General features: G+C 49.2%; 1 protein-coding gene across 3 annotated transcripts in view; it reads left to right on the plus strand.

The window, feature by feature from the left end:
- SRGAP3 (SLIT-ROBO Rho GTPase activating protein 3) overlaps positions 1–14,258 on the plus strand; it is a gene marked incomplete at both ends in the record, with an annotated part of 250,892 nt that overhangs the window by 200,573 nt on the left and 36,061 nt on the right. For 2 of the 3 annotated variants that reach the window (XM_082847212.1, XM_082847213.1), the window contains 3 exons: positions 4,820–4,850; positions 5,965–6,025; positions 7,724–7,801. In XM_082847212.1, coding sequence (XP_082703338.1) covers positions 4,820–4,850; positions 5,965–6,025; positions 7,724–7,801 — 170 coding nt within the window. Of the gene's footprint in view, positions 1–820; positions 924–4,819; positions 4,851–5,964; positions 6,026–7,723; positions 7,802–14,258 lie in introns of all 3 variants that reach the window. The other variant, XM_082847211.1, reaches the window with a different exon arrangement.

Raw genomic sequence — 14,258 nt, forward strand, 5'->3', positions numbered from 1 at the left:
CCTAAGGCTCCATGACAGACCCTTTGGTAAAAATCTTGGGATTGGAGCCAAAGAGGCCTGGGTTTGGGGCCTAGCTCTGCCACCTCCCCCCTCTAGACCTCAGTTTAGGCCTCTGTAAAATGGGACCATACGTGCAGGGTTGAGCTGACATTAAGTGTGATAATGGATTTGAAAACATTGTAACTGAAAGTGTACTTGACTAAAGGACAGGAGATAATCATCATCCTGGGTCCCCTGGGGACCCCAAAGAAGCTGCAGCCTCCCTCCTGGCATCAATTTCTTCATCTCTAAAATAAGAATAATAATTGCCTGGCTCTTAGATCAATGGAATAAAGATTAGTCAAGTGCATTTGAAATGCAAGGAGGCATTAGGAAGATCAGTGCCCTGGTATGGTGGGAGTTGAGACTTGGTGATGCATTTAAGCCAAAATGATGAAAATTAACCCTTCCGATCATCTTTGAAAGTCTCTTGCTTTCTTGGGCTACAGATTACATCTCTCCCCTGATTCCCCCTCCATCTGGTCAGCTTTGCGGGATGACAGCCCTGATTGGAGTTTCAATGGTTTCCTGGACACATGCTGTGCCCTTCTGTGATTTAGAATACATTTGTGTTACTCCTGCCTGACACCGTGGGTAAATTAAGACCCACTTAAACATCCAGAGGCCTTCAGATGGAGCATTGGACACCAATGCGCTGGGGGTTCAGGCCTTCCATTTGCATTTTGTGTTCTCCTCCAGTCGTGGGTCGTAAGAGCGTCTTTCCCAGTTGTATGTTTACCTTGTTTGCTTTCTTGATTTCTTTTGTTCCGTTTTCCCCTAGGCCCCCCTGTCTTCCCCCTAAACCACAGAAAATGAGGAGACCTAGGCCTCTCTCAGTGTGTAGCCATAAACTATTTAACGGCTGTATGGAAGCGTTCATTAAGGTACTTGCTGGGGAGCCACGGAGTCCGCGAATGCACCCAATGTAATGGCAGCCTTTCTCCACCTCCTCCCCCGGCCAACAGCCCTGCCCCAACCTACCGACCTACCAACGACTGACGGACTGGAACTTTCAATCCGGGCCCTCGGCCAGGCCTTGTGGCAAGCTGGTCCTCCCGGCAGCCTGCTCTTAGCTTCAGTGAGGGCTTCTAATCAGAGCTGCTTTTGCCTCTGACCAGTTGCTCCTAAGTGCTTTCCCTTGATTCTCAACCCTGGGGGAGGGTTGCAATCACGCTGGGACCCAGTAAAATCCAGGTGGCGCTGAATCCGTGCCAGACAGTGGTCCCTGTCAGCCCCACTTCACTGCTTCAGGAACTGCAGTCCTGACCAGCCTGAGGGACACTTAGAGAAACCCCCTCGCCTTGAGTCACACTCACATCTCCCAAGAGGGGACAGGTTGGAAACAATACAAAGAAAAGCTCTGTGAGTAACTGTGTTTTTATATAAGTGATTTTTTAAAGTTGAGAATATACCAGCAAAGGAACACAACACATACAATTTGTACGAGAGACAACCCTTCCACCTAATTTTGTTTCCTGTTAGGCAGTTTGGGAGAAGAGAAAAGAGCTGAGGTAGTCCCTTTAGAATTCCAGGTTAATCCTTTACACCTTAAACTAAAAAAAAAGCTTTTCACCTCAGTGAGTTTCTCTTCTTACTTCTTGGCTGCAAAGGGTGCAGGATCAAGCCATCCCAGATAGAACAGCTCAAGGCAAGTTAAGATGGTGATGGAGGTGAAAAGGGCAGCACGTGGGGGACATACTTGAGGAAGGGGAGATGCATTCTGAACATTACTTAGGGGAACAGCAGAAGGTCCCTGACAGTTATTGGAAGCGTGCCCCATCTAACGAAGACCCTTTGCAGAAAATGAGAGTCAGGAGAAAAGTAAAGGTTCTCGGGCCCTGCCGACACTTTTGGAGTGCTGAGGCTGCCCCTGCTCTGGCTCTCTATCCTCTGTCCTCATATAGGGCATGTACAGGACTTGCTGGGCAGGGAGGGTTGGCCTCAGGCGTGGGAGGGGGTAGGCAGGACCAGCCTGGGTCCCTCTGTCTGTAAGCTGAGTTCTGGGGGACAGTGGGGGAAGGGAAAGGGGAAAAGGAGGGCACACGTTGGCACTGCCCGGGGGTGGGAAACAGCAGCAGCTGCTCTAGGATGCCTCAGAGGAAGGAGGTGAGGAGGACCCCAAAATGAGGGGTGCTACTGCGTGCATCAGGGAAGGGGTGCTGTTTGGAGGTGACTCCGAGTGAGCAGTTTGCCATCCAGAAGGTCATGGGAAGAGGGGTTGTCTCAAGAGCCCTTTCTTCATCCTCCCTCTTCGCTCCAACAAGACTTTCTTCTCGAAAAAGCCATACTCCAGAGCTGAGAGGGGACTGAGGCCCATTTGCTACTCTCTCTGCCCTCAAGGAGCTTATCATGTTGCTCAGGAGGTTTTTGACAGAAGGCTGAATGCAGAAGATGATTCAGGATGAGCACTTGGTGACTGATTCCCCACGGAAATAATTTCTGTGAGAGCTCAGAGCAGGAAGAACTGTGAGCAGTGGGGTCCGGGCGGCTTTGAAGGATGGGGTGGAACACAGCAGAGGGGAGGACGGAGGAGCCCCTGAGAGGAGGAACAGAATGAGCAAAGGCTCAGAGACACAGACACCTTTCAGAATATTCTCAGCTCTTTGGAAACAGGTGCTCTGTCAGGACTCTTGGAAGGAGCTCTTACCTAATGGCATTTGCAAGTTAGGTGTTCTGTTCAGTGAAACAGTCTCTGAATGGAGAGCTCCTACAAAAAATGCATGACGATCGAGTGCCATGCACCAACCGCGGGATTGTCTGCCCCTTGGAGGTAGTCACCAGGAAGCCACATCCTTATTCTAAATATATAGCCATTGCTGCAGCTGGTCAGTCTTCCGAGAGCCTGCAGCAGGACCTTCGTCAGCGGTGCCAAAACTTTGTCTGAGAACGGACACCCCAGGCTTTGGAATGAAAAGCGCCAATCAGAGCCCAGCTTTGTAGCCCCTGGAGCCACAATATGGCAAGAGGCATAGGCCGTAGTGGGCACTAGGGGACTGGCTCTGAAAAGAGCCCCCAGAGAGGGTCACCCCAGAGCACTAGGCAGCAGCATGTTGCTGAAATAAGAGCACAGCCTCCTCAGGGGACCGTTTGACAGAAAAAAGTATGTTTGTTGAGCGAATGCATTTCTTTATAGTCACGTGTGCTTGTACCGCACATCATCTGTGCAATTCCGCCAGCTCTTCTGCGCGCCCACTCTAAGCTCCCTGTGGGGACAGACTGCAGCGGCAGGACCCCAACCTCAAGGATTGTTAACTCTCAGAAAATGAAAAGGCAGTGTGATGCATCCAGTCCTTCAACCTTTGGGAATGGAATTTAATTTCCTCTTATGATTCCCATGCTATCTGGAAGAAGATTCAGCGTGAACTAAGCATCCCCAGCTCTGAAATTCTAAAGCTCTGAAAGGCTTTTCAATAAAATAACATCACAGAAACTCCATGATTATGAGGGTTTAGAGGGACAAGGAAGCATCCCCAAGAATGACGGATAAACGTAGTTGGAGTTACTTGTATAAATCTCTAGGACCTTACCTGAATGGATTCTTTTCAAAATGCTTGATTTTTTCCCCCCTTCTCTCGGATAGAAGGAAACCCAATTTATTATGATAAATTTTGAGGCCCAGGAGGTCTACCTTCGGGCTGGGGCAGGGGGAGTCCTTACCTTGTTTCAATAAAATGAGAATGATAATTACCCACCTCCTGAGTGTGTGACGAGGATCAGATGAGTAACACCTGCCGGGTTCTAGAGCTCTGCCTGGCGCAGGGTAAACACCATGGAAATGTTAGCTGTTAGTGCTGCCTGGGCTTTCTGGAGAGTGCCCACGGGGCCCTGTCTGATCACCTGGCACTGCTGTCCTAGGTTCAGGTAGGCATAGTCGACATAGGAAAATTCTAGTTGCTGAGGTGCCAGGGGCTGGACAGGTGACGCCAGCAAGCAGGCGCACATGCTCCCGTTTCTCAGTCGGGATGAGACACAGCACGCACCCCAGAGCCTGACCCACTGCATGTGTGGGAAGAAAGAAGAGGCCGTGCTCGCCTGCAAATGGGCAAGCCTCCGGTTCTGCCCGCAAGATCACGAAGGCTCTCTGACTCCACTGCCCTCCCTCCTCCAGGCTTTGTCAGCTTTTGCGTTCCCTGAGGCTTTTTCAGTGCCAGGGTGAGGGTCCGTGGGCAGAAGGAAAGCAAAGCCAAGTGGGTACCCGGGACAAGCTGCCCCAGGTGTTTGGTAGGAAAGCACAGGCAGCGGTGTGGAATTTGGAACCAGATGGAATCCTGTTTGGTCCTATCCAGAGGGCACCTCATAAACACGGTCTTGGTTAACTAAGAGCTAAGAGCGAGGTTTCCTGAGCTCACTTGCAGGGCCAGTGTCACAGGAGACACCTGAGGGCGTGTGTCCCTCCTTTTCTGTGGGTGGCTGGGCTAACGTTAAAGAGCCTTAGGTGGGCTCTCACCATTGGTGAGTAAACAGCCCCTGTGTTGAGGAGAAGCTAGACTTGGGGTGGGGCAAGTGTTCAGTACACACCATTCCTGCCCTTTGACAAGGACCGAAAGAGGCCCCTTTGCCCCCTGGCGTCCGAGGCAGCCCCCTGGAAGGCTGGCCGGGCAGGTCCGGAGCTCCACTGGGCCCACGGTTTGCCTGCCGTCTCCCCGGACCTCCGCTGGCTGCCATTGCATTTCGGCGTTCCCGGACTCTGAAGGAGCTGCTTGCTCTAACTGGTCTTATTACTTCTGCGTAATCTTTTCTTTTTCTTCTGCTCTGCTGCCTGTTTATTTTTTGTTATCAGAGGAAGAAGAAATGCTCGAACCAGGAACCAGGTATTTACTGGAAAGGTCCGTCAGCCCCATTCAACTGGATGGAACCTGTCTTTAGCCCTGACTAGTAGCACAGGGCCCGCCTTGCCTGTTGCCAATGAGTCTACTTTGTTACCCTCTCCGTGACGGTAGTTAATCAAGGACAGAATTTGCAGGTGGGGTGTGGAGGACCCACGAAAGCATCCAAATCATGGTTTTTTTCTTTGTCCCTTTACATGAGCATAGTACATATGCCTCATTGCTTCCTCACCTTCTGAGGAGGCTAGTGCTTAACTTGGCCCCTCTGCAAAGAGAGTTTTTAAAATTTTTTATGCTCTGTAAGTGGCCTGAAATAGCAGAGAGGTCAACCAGTCACGGAATCCGAAAGAAAACTATCCCGTGCCCAGCTCTCTGTGGTTGTGGGCCAGTCTAGGAAAATATAATTGAAAATACATTCACACCCCAGATGCATGTATTTGGAACTGCATCTTATTCAGCCTTTCTGACTAAGGTTGCCACTCAGTGGTCAGTGGCTGACGTTAGCTGTTTCTAGAACTTTTCCTTTTAATGTGTTTACTTTTAAACAAATATCTGTCTGGATGTTTAGGTTGTTACGTTGTGAGTAGAATTGGTCACCCCTCCTCCGAGCTCAAAAGGATCCCTGGGGCCAGCCTTGCTTCCCCCATGGTGTGTCCTTCTTAATTCTGGCAGCAGGTCCTACAGTACTAGGCAGAGGCCTTGATCCTGCCCTGAGCGCTGGGAGAACAGAGTTGAGATGGGGCTGAGGGCAGTGGGAGGCAGAGAAGTCTTCGAGGGCGGATTCCAGCCCCTCCAGGCGGTGGGCTCCCTCCCCTTCTCTGATGTGCCTATCAGGCCTCCTGAGCCCTGATTCCTTCCCAGCTGAATAGGAAGACAGAGCATTTCTTTAAAATGATCACAGCTATGGCTTTTCTGCAATCACAGAAGACTTTCTATTTTAACTGTTTGTGGAGACTTTAGAATTAGTGTTTCCTTGCTTGTTTTCCTACTAATCTGATGGTACTAATTTTCTGGCTTGAGTTCATAATCTGTGTTTGCAGTGTCTTCTCTCCTGTGGTGGTTGCCAAGTCCAATACAACTCACAACTTTTTTTCTTAAGGATTCAGGACAAGCTATACCACTGGTCGTCGAGAGCTGCATCAGATACATCAATTTATATGGTAAGCTCGATCTCAGGGCAGTGTTTTCAGCTCTTTCCAGAACAGGTGCTAGGCTGTTCTCATAAGATATGAGATTCAAATTCGTCTGGGAAGATTTCCTGTTGCTGCTCTGCTTCTGAGAGGGAAAACGTTCTATAGAACAGCTGCTATCTTGAGTGCTGTCTATTGAGCCTTGTGTGTCGGGGGAACTGAAGATGGTGGTGAGAAGACCCAGGAGCTAGGAGAACCGAGGAGCAGGAAGGGCACGTGGGACAACTGTATTAGTTCCTTTTTTGCTCACACTCGAGTCCAGAGCTCTGCACTTTGAGCGCTGAATGAGGTTGGTCAACCGATCAGTTAATCCTGCTAGACTGTGGTAAGCTCCATGGAGGAAATAGAGTGTCTGGGATTTGCCACATGGTGTCCCCAGCACTTAAATTGTGCCTCCATCTGTTCATTTATTCATCCCTCCAAAAATATATTTCCAGAGTGCATAGCAGGCACTGTTTTTGACAATGGCAGCATAGCCACAAACCAGACAGGTAGGATGCTGGCCCTAGGTAGCTTACATGACCAATTAGAAGGGCAAGGGAATGAACAGGCAGAGAGACAAATAATTTCAGATAGTGATAATGCCAAGGAACTAATTAAAGGGGATAGAGAATGGCTAGAGGAGGGCAGGCCTGCTTTGGCTAAGGTTGTAAGGAGAGCCATCTCCGAGGGGGTGATATTTGAGTAGAAGAAGCCAGCCAGGTGGAGAGAATGTAAGTGTCAAGGCCTAATATGGGAAAGAAGGCCAGCATAACTGGATGGGAATGAGCCAGGAGGATGGGGTAAGAGACACAGGTGGTAGAAATTCAGCACGAAAGAAATGAACAACGTTTATTGAGCACATACTATATGTACAAACCAAACTTTAACTAAAGCCTGCCTTTAAGGGTAAACACTTTCCTGAATTATAAAGTGGAGAGTTGTTTCATATAGAAAAACTGAATCTCAGGGAAAGGATCCCAGTCTTAATTCCCTTTTCAGATGAGGGAGGCCCTCTAATTCCTTCAATCTTATAGGTCGCTGTTTTGTTGTTACTGCTGTGTCAGGAATCAAGGTCTCCTCTTTGTTAAGGCCTTGTAGAAACACATAAAAAATGAGATTGTCCTTCTGCAATAAGTTAATGTCCCCCAAACTCCTTGATCCCAAGCCAGCATGCACTCTAGACTCTAGATTTTCTTGAAGGAAGACATTGTCTGTAATGGGCGAGGGAATGGTTGAGGGAGTGGCATTAATCATTCTCATTCAGAGTCTCTGTGGCTGTTAAACTCCGATGGCATTTGTAAACTCAGGTCAAGCTACTTGGGACCAGTGCAACTGATGAACGCACTAGGCAGCATTCACTACCCAGTTATTTGATTGAGCTGACCTGTGGGTTAAAGTGGAAGTCATTCACTGGTCCAGTGTTGATATAAACTTCTTGTTTCCTTCAAGCCCAAACAAGAGACCCTAGACATATGAAGCAGAATGTGACTGAGTATTTGGACCAGCTGAAGTTCATCGCAAAGGCTCCTTTGGGGCTTCTGCCAGGAGACGGTCACTGGGAATGACTCTGTTACAAAGGATGGCGGGAGAAAGAGGCAAGCAGTGGGGAGAGTCTTCCGTGTTCCCAGTGGTCTGATGAGCTCAAGGCATTTTCTCTTTCTTTTTTTGTTTGTTTATTTCTTTTAGGACTCCAGCAGCAAGGGATCTTCAGAGTGCCAGGATCCCAGGTTGAAGTCAATGACATCAAAAATTCCTTTGAGAGAGGTAGGTGTGGAGTGATGATCTCCAGCTTGTGTCCAGAGGAAGCCAGGTTGGGTGTTAACGCATGTCTTAGAGCCAGTGGTTCTGGGGCAGCTTGTATCAACATCTCTTCCCAACTTCACCTTCAGCGATTTCACCTTGGTAGCTCGAAATCAGCCAAGGTGGGAGTATTTACACCACAGAAATTGGCAAACACTAAGACCTTTGATCTTTTTCTTTTCGCCGCCAAAGAGCTAGCTGTTGAACATTTACCAGCACATATGGGTGACTTTCTCTGGTGGGCTCTACAGTGGTTGCTGGGAAAGAGGGCCTTGGAGTTATTGTGTGAATCTGTAAAGGCTGCTGTGTTTTAGAAAAGTTGGAAGAAGCTAGATAACATGGAGTGGCTTAGAATTGCCTACTTCTTTTTTATGCAGTGTTTTTGGCAAAGCTACTCTCCCCAACCCTTGGAGAGGTTACCTAGTTCCCACTTTGGTATAAAAGCTCATCAGGAATGAAGTGGCCACCGGAATGTGGCTTATTTGGTTGAGCCTCCCTTGGCCTCAGGATCCCCGATGGGAACAGATGGCCAGTGTCAGTGTCCAAGCAAAGTAAGGACTTTCTAGGGTCAGGAGGAGCTCAATTCTTCTTAAACCTCTGCCTTTTTATACTAGTACATATCTTGCTGCTACAGTGAAACTGAGAGTCCGTGCATTTCCGTTCAAGGAAATATTTTCCAGCATCACACTCTCTGGTTGTTGAACAAAGCCCATCCCAGGGAGGAAAGAAGAGCCAGTGTGGGGCATCCTAAGCACCTGCACCTCTAGTTTCACAGCGTTTGGAAGCATCCCGTCTCCGTAGTTACTCCTCAGCTCTGATTTACTACATTTTTCTCTGAGTAGTTAGGTACTAAGTTTGGTCTGAGGACCCGGATCCCAAACCCATTTCCCCGCAATACATCACATCCCAATTTACAAAGCACTTTCTTACTCATTCTTCTATGTAATCCTCCTAATAGCCTTGGAAGGTTATGGTTTGTCCTTGTTGGTTGTGCTCTGAGCAAGCCTCTCCCCGGGGCTCCAGCCCTAGAATTCTCCCGACTTATTGCCAGGCTTCCTGGAGGGGCTGCCTCCTGAGCAGACTCACCTTTGGTCACCCTATCCTCCCGCTTCCGTCCTGAGATCTAGCTCCAGGGCAGAGGAAGCAGTCTGTCAGCCCCAGGCAGTCACCACCATAGCCCCCAGCACAGAGCTTTGCAGCGCTAGGCACTCTGGCTTGGGACCGGGTGTGGAGAGCAGGACTGGGCTGGATGTGGCTCTCAGTGGCCCATGAGGAGGGTCCTGGAGAGCTTAGGGTTTGGAGTCCACTCCAGGATCTTGGGTACTTAGAACCAGGGAGCCCCAGAATTGCCCTGCTCCAAGCTCCTACTCGCACATTTATTCATCCTCTCAACAAGCCTGCATTGAGCCCTGCACTGCACTGGGTAATGGACTAGGGCCTGTCAATATGATAGGAACAACAGACAAGTCACTGCTAGCAGAGAACCGGTTTAGTAAACAGCACGGTCAGCGCAAGCATGGAGTAATCGCTAGGTAGCATGGGAGCCCCTAGCCCAGTTTGCGTGGAAGGGGGAGGAATAGCAAAGCCTCGAAAGGCTTCCTGGAAGAGGAAATGCCTAAGCTGAGGCTTGAAGAGTAAGAGTCAGGGGAAGCAGGGAAAGGGCATTCCAGACCCAGGGAACAGCATGTGCAAAGCCCACAAAGCAAGAGGTATCCTCCCCTCAGCATCCCTGATAGAAGTGTCATTCATCATTTCCCTGAGCTTCTCTTGGCAATGACACACAGCCCAGACAGGGTTTGGTTTCTTTATTTCCCCCAATTCCTTAACACCCCTGCTGCCCTGTGTTCATTGTAAGTGAACAGAGCCGTGGTCTGGACCCTTTGCTGGTTCCATCCTCCTGGGCTCACCCCATCAGAGAGAATTCCTTGTATGTCGTGAGTAAACTGCCTGGTGCCTCCAGCCCGGTGACCGCTCCCCGTTGTGTTTTCTTACTTGCCAGTGTCTTGTAAGTAAGTACCTTGCTGTACCAGGCAGCCAGGCCCAATCCCCACCCCAGCAGCGCTGCTTTCTTTCCTTCCTGAACGTGATTTCTAAGGTCAGCACCTTCTGTTACTTGCTCAGGTGCCTTGGAGGGGTATTTGTGCAAATTAGACTTCTCTGCTCCTTGGAGCGAAGAGATCACCTGACCCAAACCTCAGCTGCAAAAATTGTTTTCTGCTTTTTCGTTGCCTCTTGTGTGCAGTTGGCCCCTCTCCCTCTCACCCCCGTTCCGGGATGAATCTCATTCTCTTGCCCGCTTCGTTCTTCGGCTCCACCCGAGCCTGCACGGGAGCATGGCTTATTCTAAAAGAATAGTTCCTGGGATGTCTCTTTTAGAAAAACCCTTTTTGGCTTCTCTGGGCTGGCTGGTACCCAGATTTCACGTGCATTACTTTCTGTTTCTTGACATTCACCACCCACCGGCCCTGGGTTTGGGTTCCTGACCTGGCTGACCCTCGGGGCACCTCCTCCCCCATCTCCTGAAACCGGCTTTCCTCTCCCTGGCTCGCTGCTGTGTTCTTCTCAGCCCCTGGCAGTGAGCGGCCCGGGCCCACTCCTCGCGGCCCACCTGCTCTAACTGGTGATGGAACTTTCTCTCCAAACCAGTACATTGTGTGTTTTTCCTTTCTTCCTTTTATTTTAAAAATTTTAAACCCTCTAATCCCTGCAGGGTGCCTGTCCTTTGCCACTTGTTCAAACAGACATGGGTCTTTTCCTCCTTGGCCCCTTTTTTTCTCTCTTTGGGCGAAGCTCTTGCCTACGCTCCGTGCAGAAGGCTGTTGAAAGGAGCACGGACCTCTTTTTGTTAAGCTTCTGAAAAAATTACATGTTAGAAATCCATTTTTGGCTTATTATTCCTAAACGCACTTTCCTTCTCCTCTGACCAGGGTTTTAGTTGGGATTATGATTTTTTTTTTTTTTTTTGCGGTACGCGGGCCTCTCACTGTTGTGGCCTCTCCCGTTGCGGAGCACAGGCTCCGGATGCGCAGGCTCAGCGGCCATGGCTCACGGGCCCAGCCACTCCGCGGCATGTGGGATCTTCCCGGACCGGGGCACGAATCCGTGTCCCCTGCATCGGCAGGCGGACTCTCAACCACTGCGCCACCAGGGAAGCCCAAGGGATTATGATTTTTTTAATTATATTTTGCTGTCAATAAATCTCAAACTCAGCACTCAAGTTTTGAGATCTTCCTGTAATCTTCTGGCAAAATGAAGGAGAAAACATCATGGAAAAACAGGAATCAGCAGCTGTGCCGTGGAAAGAGCTGTGGTTTGCTGTTGTCTCCCAGGCTAGCTTTTTGCCTCTCTGTTTTCCCCACAAACCAATCCCCTGTCCTCTTGGTATGTAAAAGGTGAGAGAGCTGCCTGTGTTCTCTCCTCATGTGGAAGGGTGGCTGGAAAGGGAGTCAATGGTCCTTTCACTGTGCTCACATCAACATAGGGTTTGGATTTGGGGCTGAAATCATGGCACATAGGATCTGACACATTCTAGACTCTGGATGTGGCCCTTCTCAGATCTGTTTCCTACCCCAGGAAGAGGGGTGTGAGCGGGAGACACAGGGAGGGGTTGTCACGTTGCGGAGCCTCGGGATGGGGCTGGGAGGATCCTGGCCGCAGAGACCTGCCCTGGAGAGACCACCTGTGGGCTTCCTGCCATGCCCCCATCCAGCAGCACGTTCCCCTAGAGCTGTGAGCACACATGGTGTGTTCACTCTGCCCTGGGTGCAGCCTGCCTTCAGCCCTTAGGGAATGCTGGGGCGACCTGGCTGGGAGCAGGCTGCAGGCAGGGCTGTTTGGTAATAATTCTGCCTCCTTCCCCAGGAAACTAGCTAGCAAAATGGGAACTAGCTTTCTCTTGGACTGGCCTGGAATTTTAGCTCTAATTCTCCTCCTGGAGGAAGCCATCATTCACATACACCATCCTGCTCATCTTGAACTCTGGAATTCCATTCATTTCTAAGCCAAAATTGGCAACCCTTGCAGAGAGCCGAAGGCCTGGGCTAGGAGGGAGGATTGTTTGGATGGCTCCTTTTATGGACGAAGTGCCTTCTGGGAGGAAGAGCAAGAATGGATGGTGTGTGTGTGTGTGTGTGTGTGTGTGTGTGGTCAGTAAGTTAACCAGACTTAACAAGGAGAGCTTGTATGGAGGAAATAAAATCCTTGTGCTTTTGGATCATGAGACCACAAGAGTAACAATGTGGTGCACTAGGGGAACAGCTTAATACAGCGCAGTTTTCAATCTCTTATGGTCCTTCAGAGGGGCTTCAAGGGCTGCTACTGAGATAAGGAGGGAAGATGAGAAGGTGGGGCTTGCACCTTTCTCTAAATTCAACTAAGGCAGCTTTGCTCATCCATGGGATCTTTTTTCTTGAAAAAAAAAAAAAGTTGAGGTTCTACTGTAAAGGAAGGAGGGAGAGAGGGAGGGAAGGAAGGAAGATGATAGATGGATAGGTAGATAGATAGATAGATAGATAGATAGATAGATAGATAGATAGATAGATAGGCATGCAGGCAGACAGGCAGCAAATAGAATTGAAAACCACAGGTAGAAGAAGGAATATCTCCCAGGCATTACGAGACCTGGGAGCTGCTGGTGTCTGTTTCTGACTACATGAGCAAGTTGTTTCTTTTGTTGGGGCCTCAGCTTTCTTGCAGGTGAGAGGGGTGGAGCTGGGACCATGCCTCCCTTGGAGCCATGCAGTGCTGTTTTGCGGATTAAGAGAGATCACATATGCCAGTGTGCTTCTCACTTGAAAAGTGCTATATCAGTATAGGCTATATATATATATATATATATATATTTATGTTTTCTCTCTTCCTTCCTCATGAGAAAGTCTTGTGGGGGAAGCATTTTCCTTTTTTTTTTTTTTTCCAGTTTTTGAATTTTTAAATTTGTTTCAAAGGTAAACCCAAGACACATTGACTTCATAGGAAATCCACTGAGAAATGATTTTCTAGGCTGAACACCTGTTTCCCTCTAGTGTCCCCCAACAGAGCATGTACATGTTATTTACTTTCATTTTATAATCACTGCTGTCCCACCACTATACCAAGATCACCTAAACTGTGTGTGTGGTATTCTGAATATTCTTACTGATACCCTAAGTTCACTAACTGCAAAAGATTTTCTGGGATAACCTGTCACTTGAATTCTTTGGCCACTTTTGAAGATGAAGTCCAAAGAACTCTTAAATGATTCTCCTTTGGGGAAGATGGTATTTTATAGGCATTAGCAACTGGCACCTGGGGCTGTACTGATCCCATCTGGCATCACTGGGAGGCAACCTGTAAAACCAAAGAATCATTTGATGCAACAGGCAACTAAGTGACTCAAAACTGAAGGTTAAATTTAAAGAAAAAACTAATTTAGAGGAATAAAAGGTAATCCTAGAGGAACTCATTCTAAGCAATCAGTCATTATGCCTGTGTGTGTGTGTGTGTGTGTGTGTGTGTGTGTGTGTAAGGCAAAACCACATTGATTCAGTGCAGGCTGGTGGGTCCCAGATGATTGCTTAGAATGAGTTTTCCGGAGACAGTGATCTGAGGGAACAGAATCTGGCAAGTGGCCAGTACCAGTAAAGAGCAGCCATGAAGTGCTGGGGACATTTACATTCAACCCCTGTGGGGAAGCATTTTCATCTCCTCCTATGGGGAATGTCTGAGAGGTTGACCTATGGAACACAATGCATGGGCTGCCACACACAGTCGTTCAGGCTGGGCACTGCACAAGAGTACTCAGCCACGAGGACAGGAGTGTGCTGAACTCTGGCTCATGCCCTGGAAGCCACAAGCCCTGGTTCAGGAAGTGTGTGTGTGGGGGGGTGTCTTTCTCTAATTTGCACTAAAGCATGTTGGGGCCAGCAGAGGCCCTGGCAGTGACACACATTCTCTTCCCACGGAGGCATAGTATAGAGATCCAAGTATGAATTTGCAGTTCTGCTCTTTTTTTTTTTTTTTTGCGGTACGCGGGCCTCTCACTGTTGTGGCCTCTCCCATCGCGGAGCACAGGTTCCAGACGCGCAGGCTCAGCGGCCATGGCTCACATGGCCCAGCCGCTCCGCGGCATGTGGGATCTTCCCGGACTGGGCACGAACCCACGTCCCCTGCATCGGCAGTCAGACTCTCAACCACTGCGCCACCAGGGAAGCCCGCAGTTCTGCTCTTCATTACTTACCAGACTTAGATTGCTCTGGGCTGTTCTGGCAGGAGGAGGAGAAGCCCAGTGAACAGACCTCTCTCAGCACTTTCAGGGAGGTGTCAGGTTGCTGCCTGCTTCCTTTCACGTCCCCCATGGAAATCCTGGTGGTGAACTAGCTCAGCAACCCCCATTAAACTGAAAAGTGCTGCTCTCCTGAGATATTTTCCCCTGTGCAATCGGCAA

The sequence above is a fragment of the Leucopleurus acutus genome (genome assembly GCF_964270905.1).
Source record: "Leucopleurus acutus genome assembly, chromosome: 10".
NCBI lineage: Eukaryota > Metazoa > Chordata > Mammalia > Artiodactyla > Delphinidae > Leucopleurus > Leucopleurus acutus.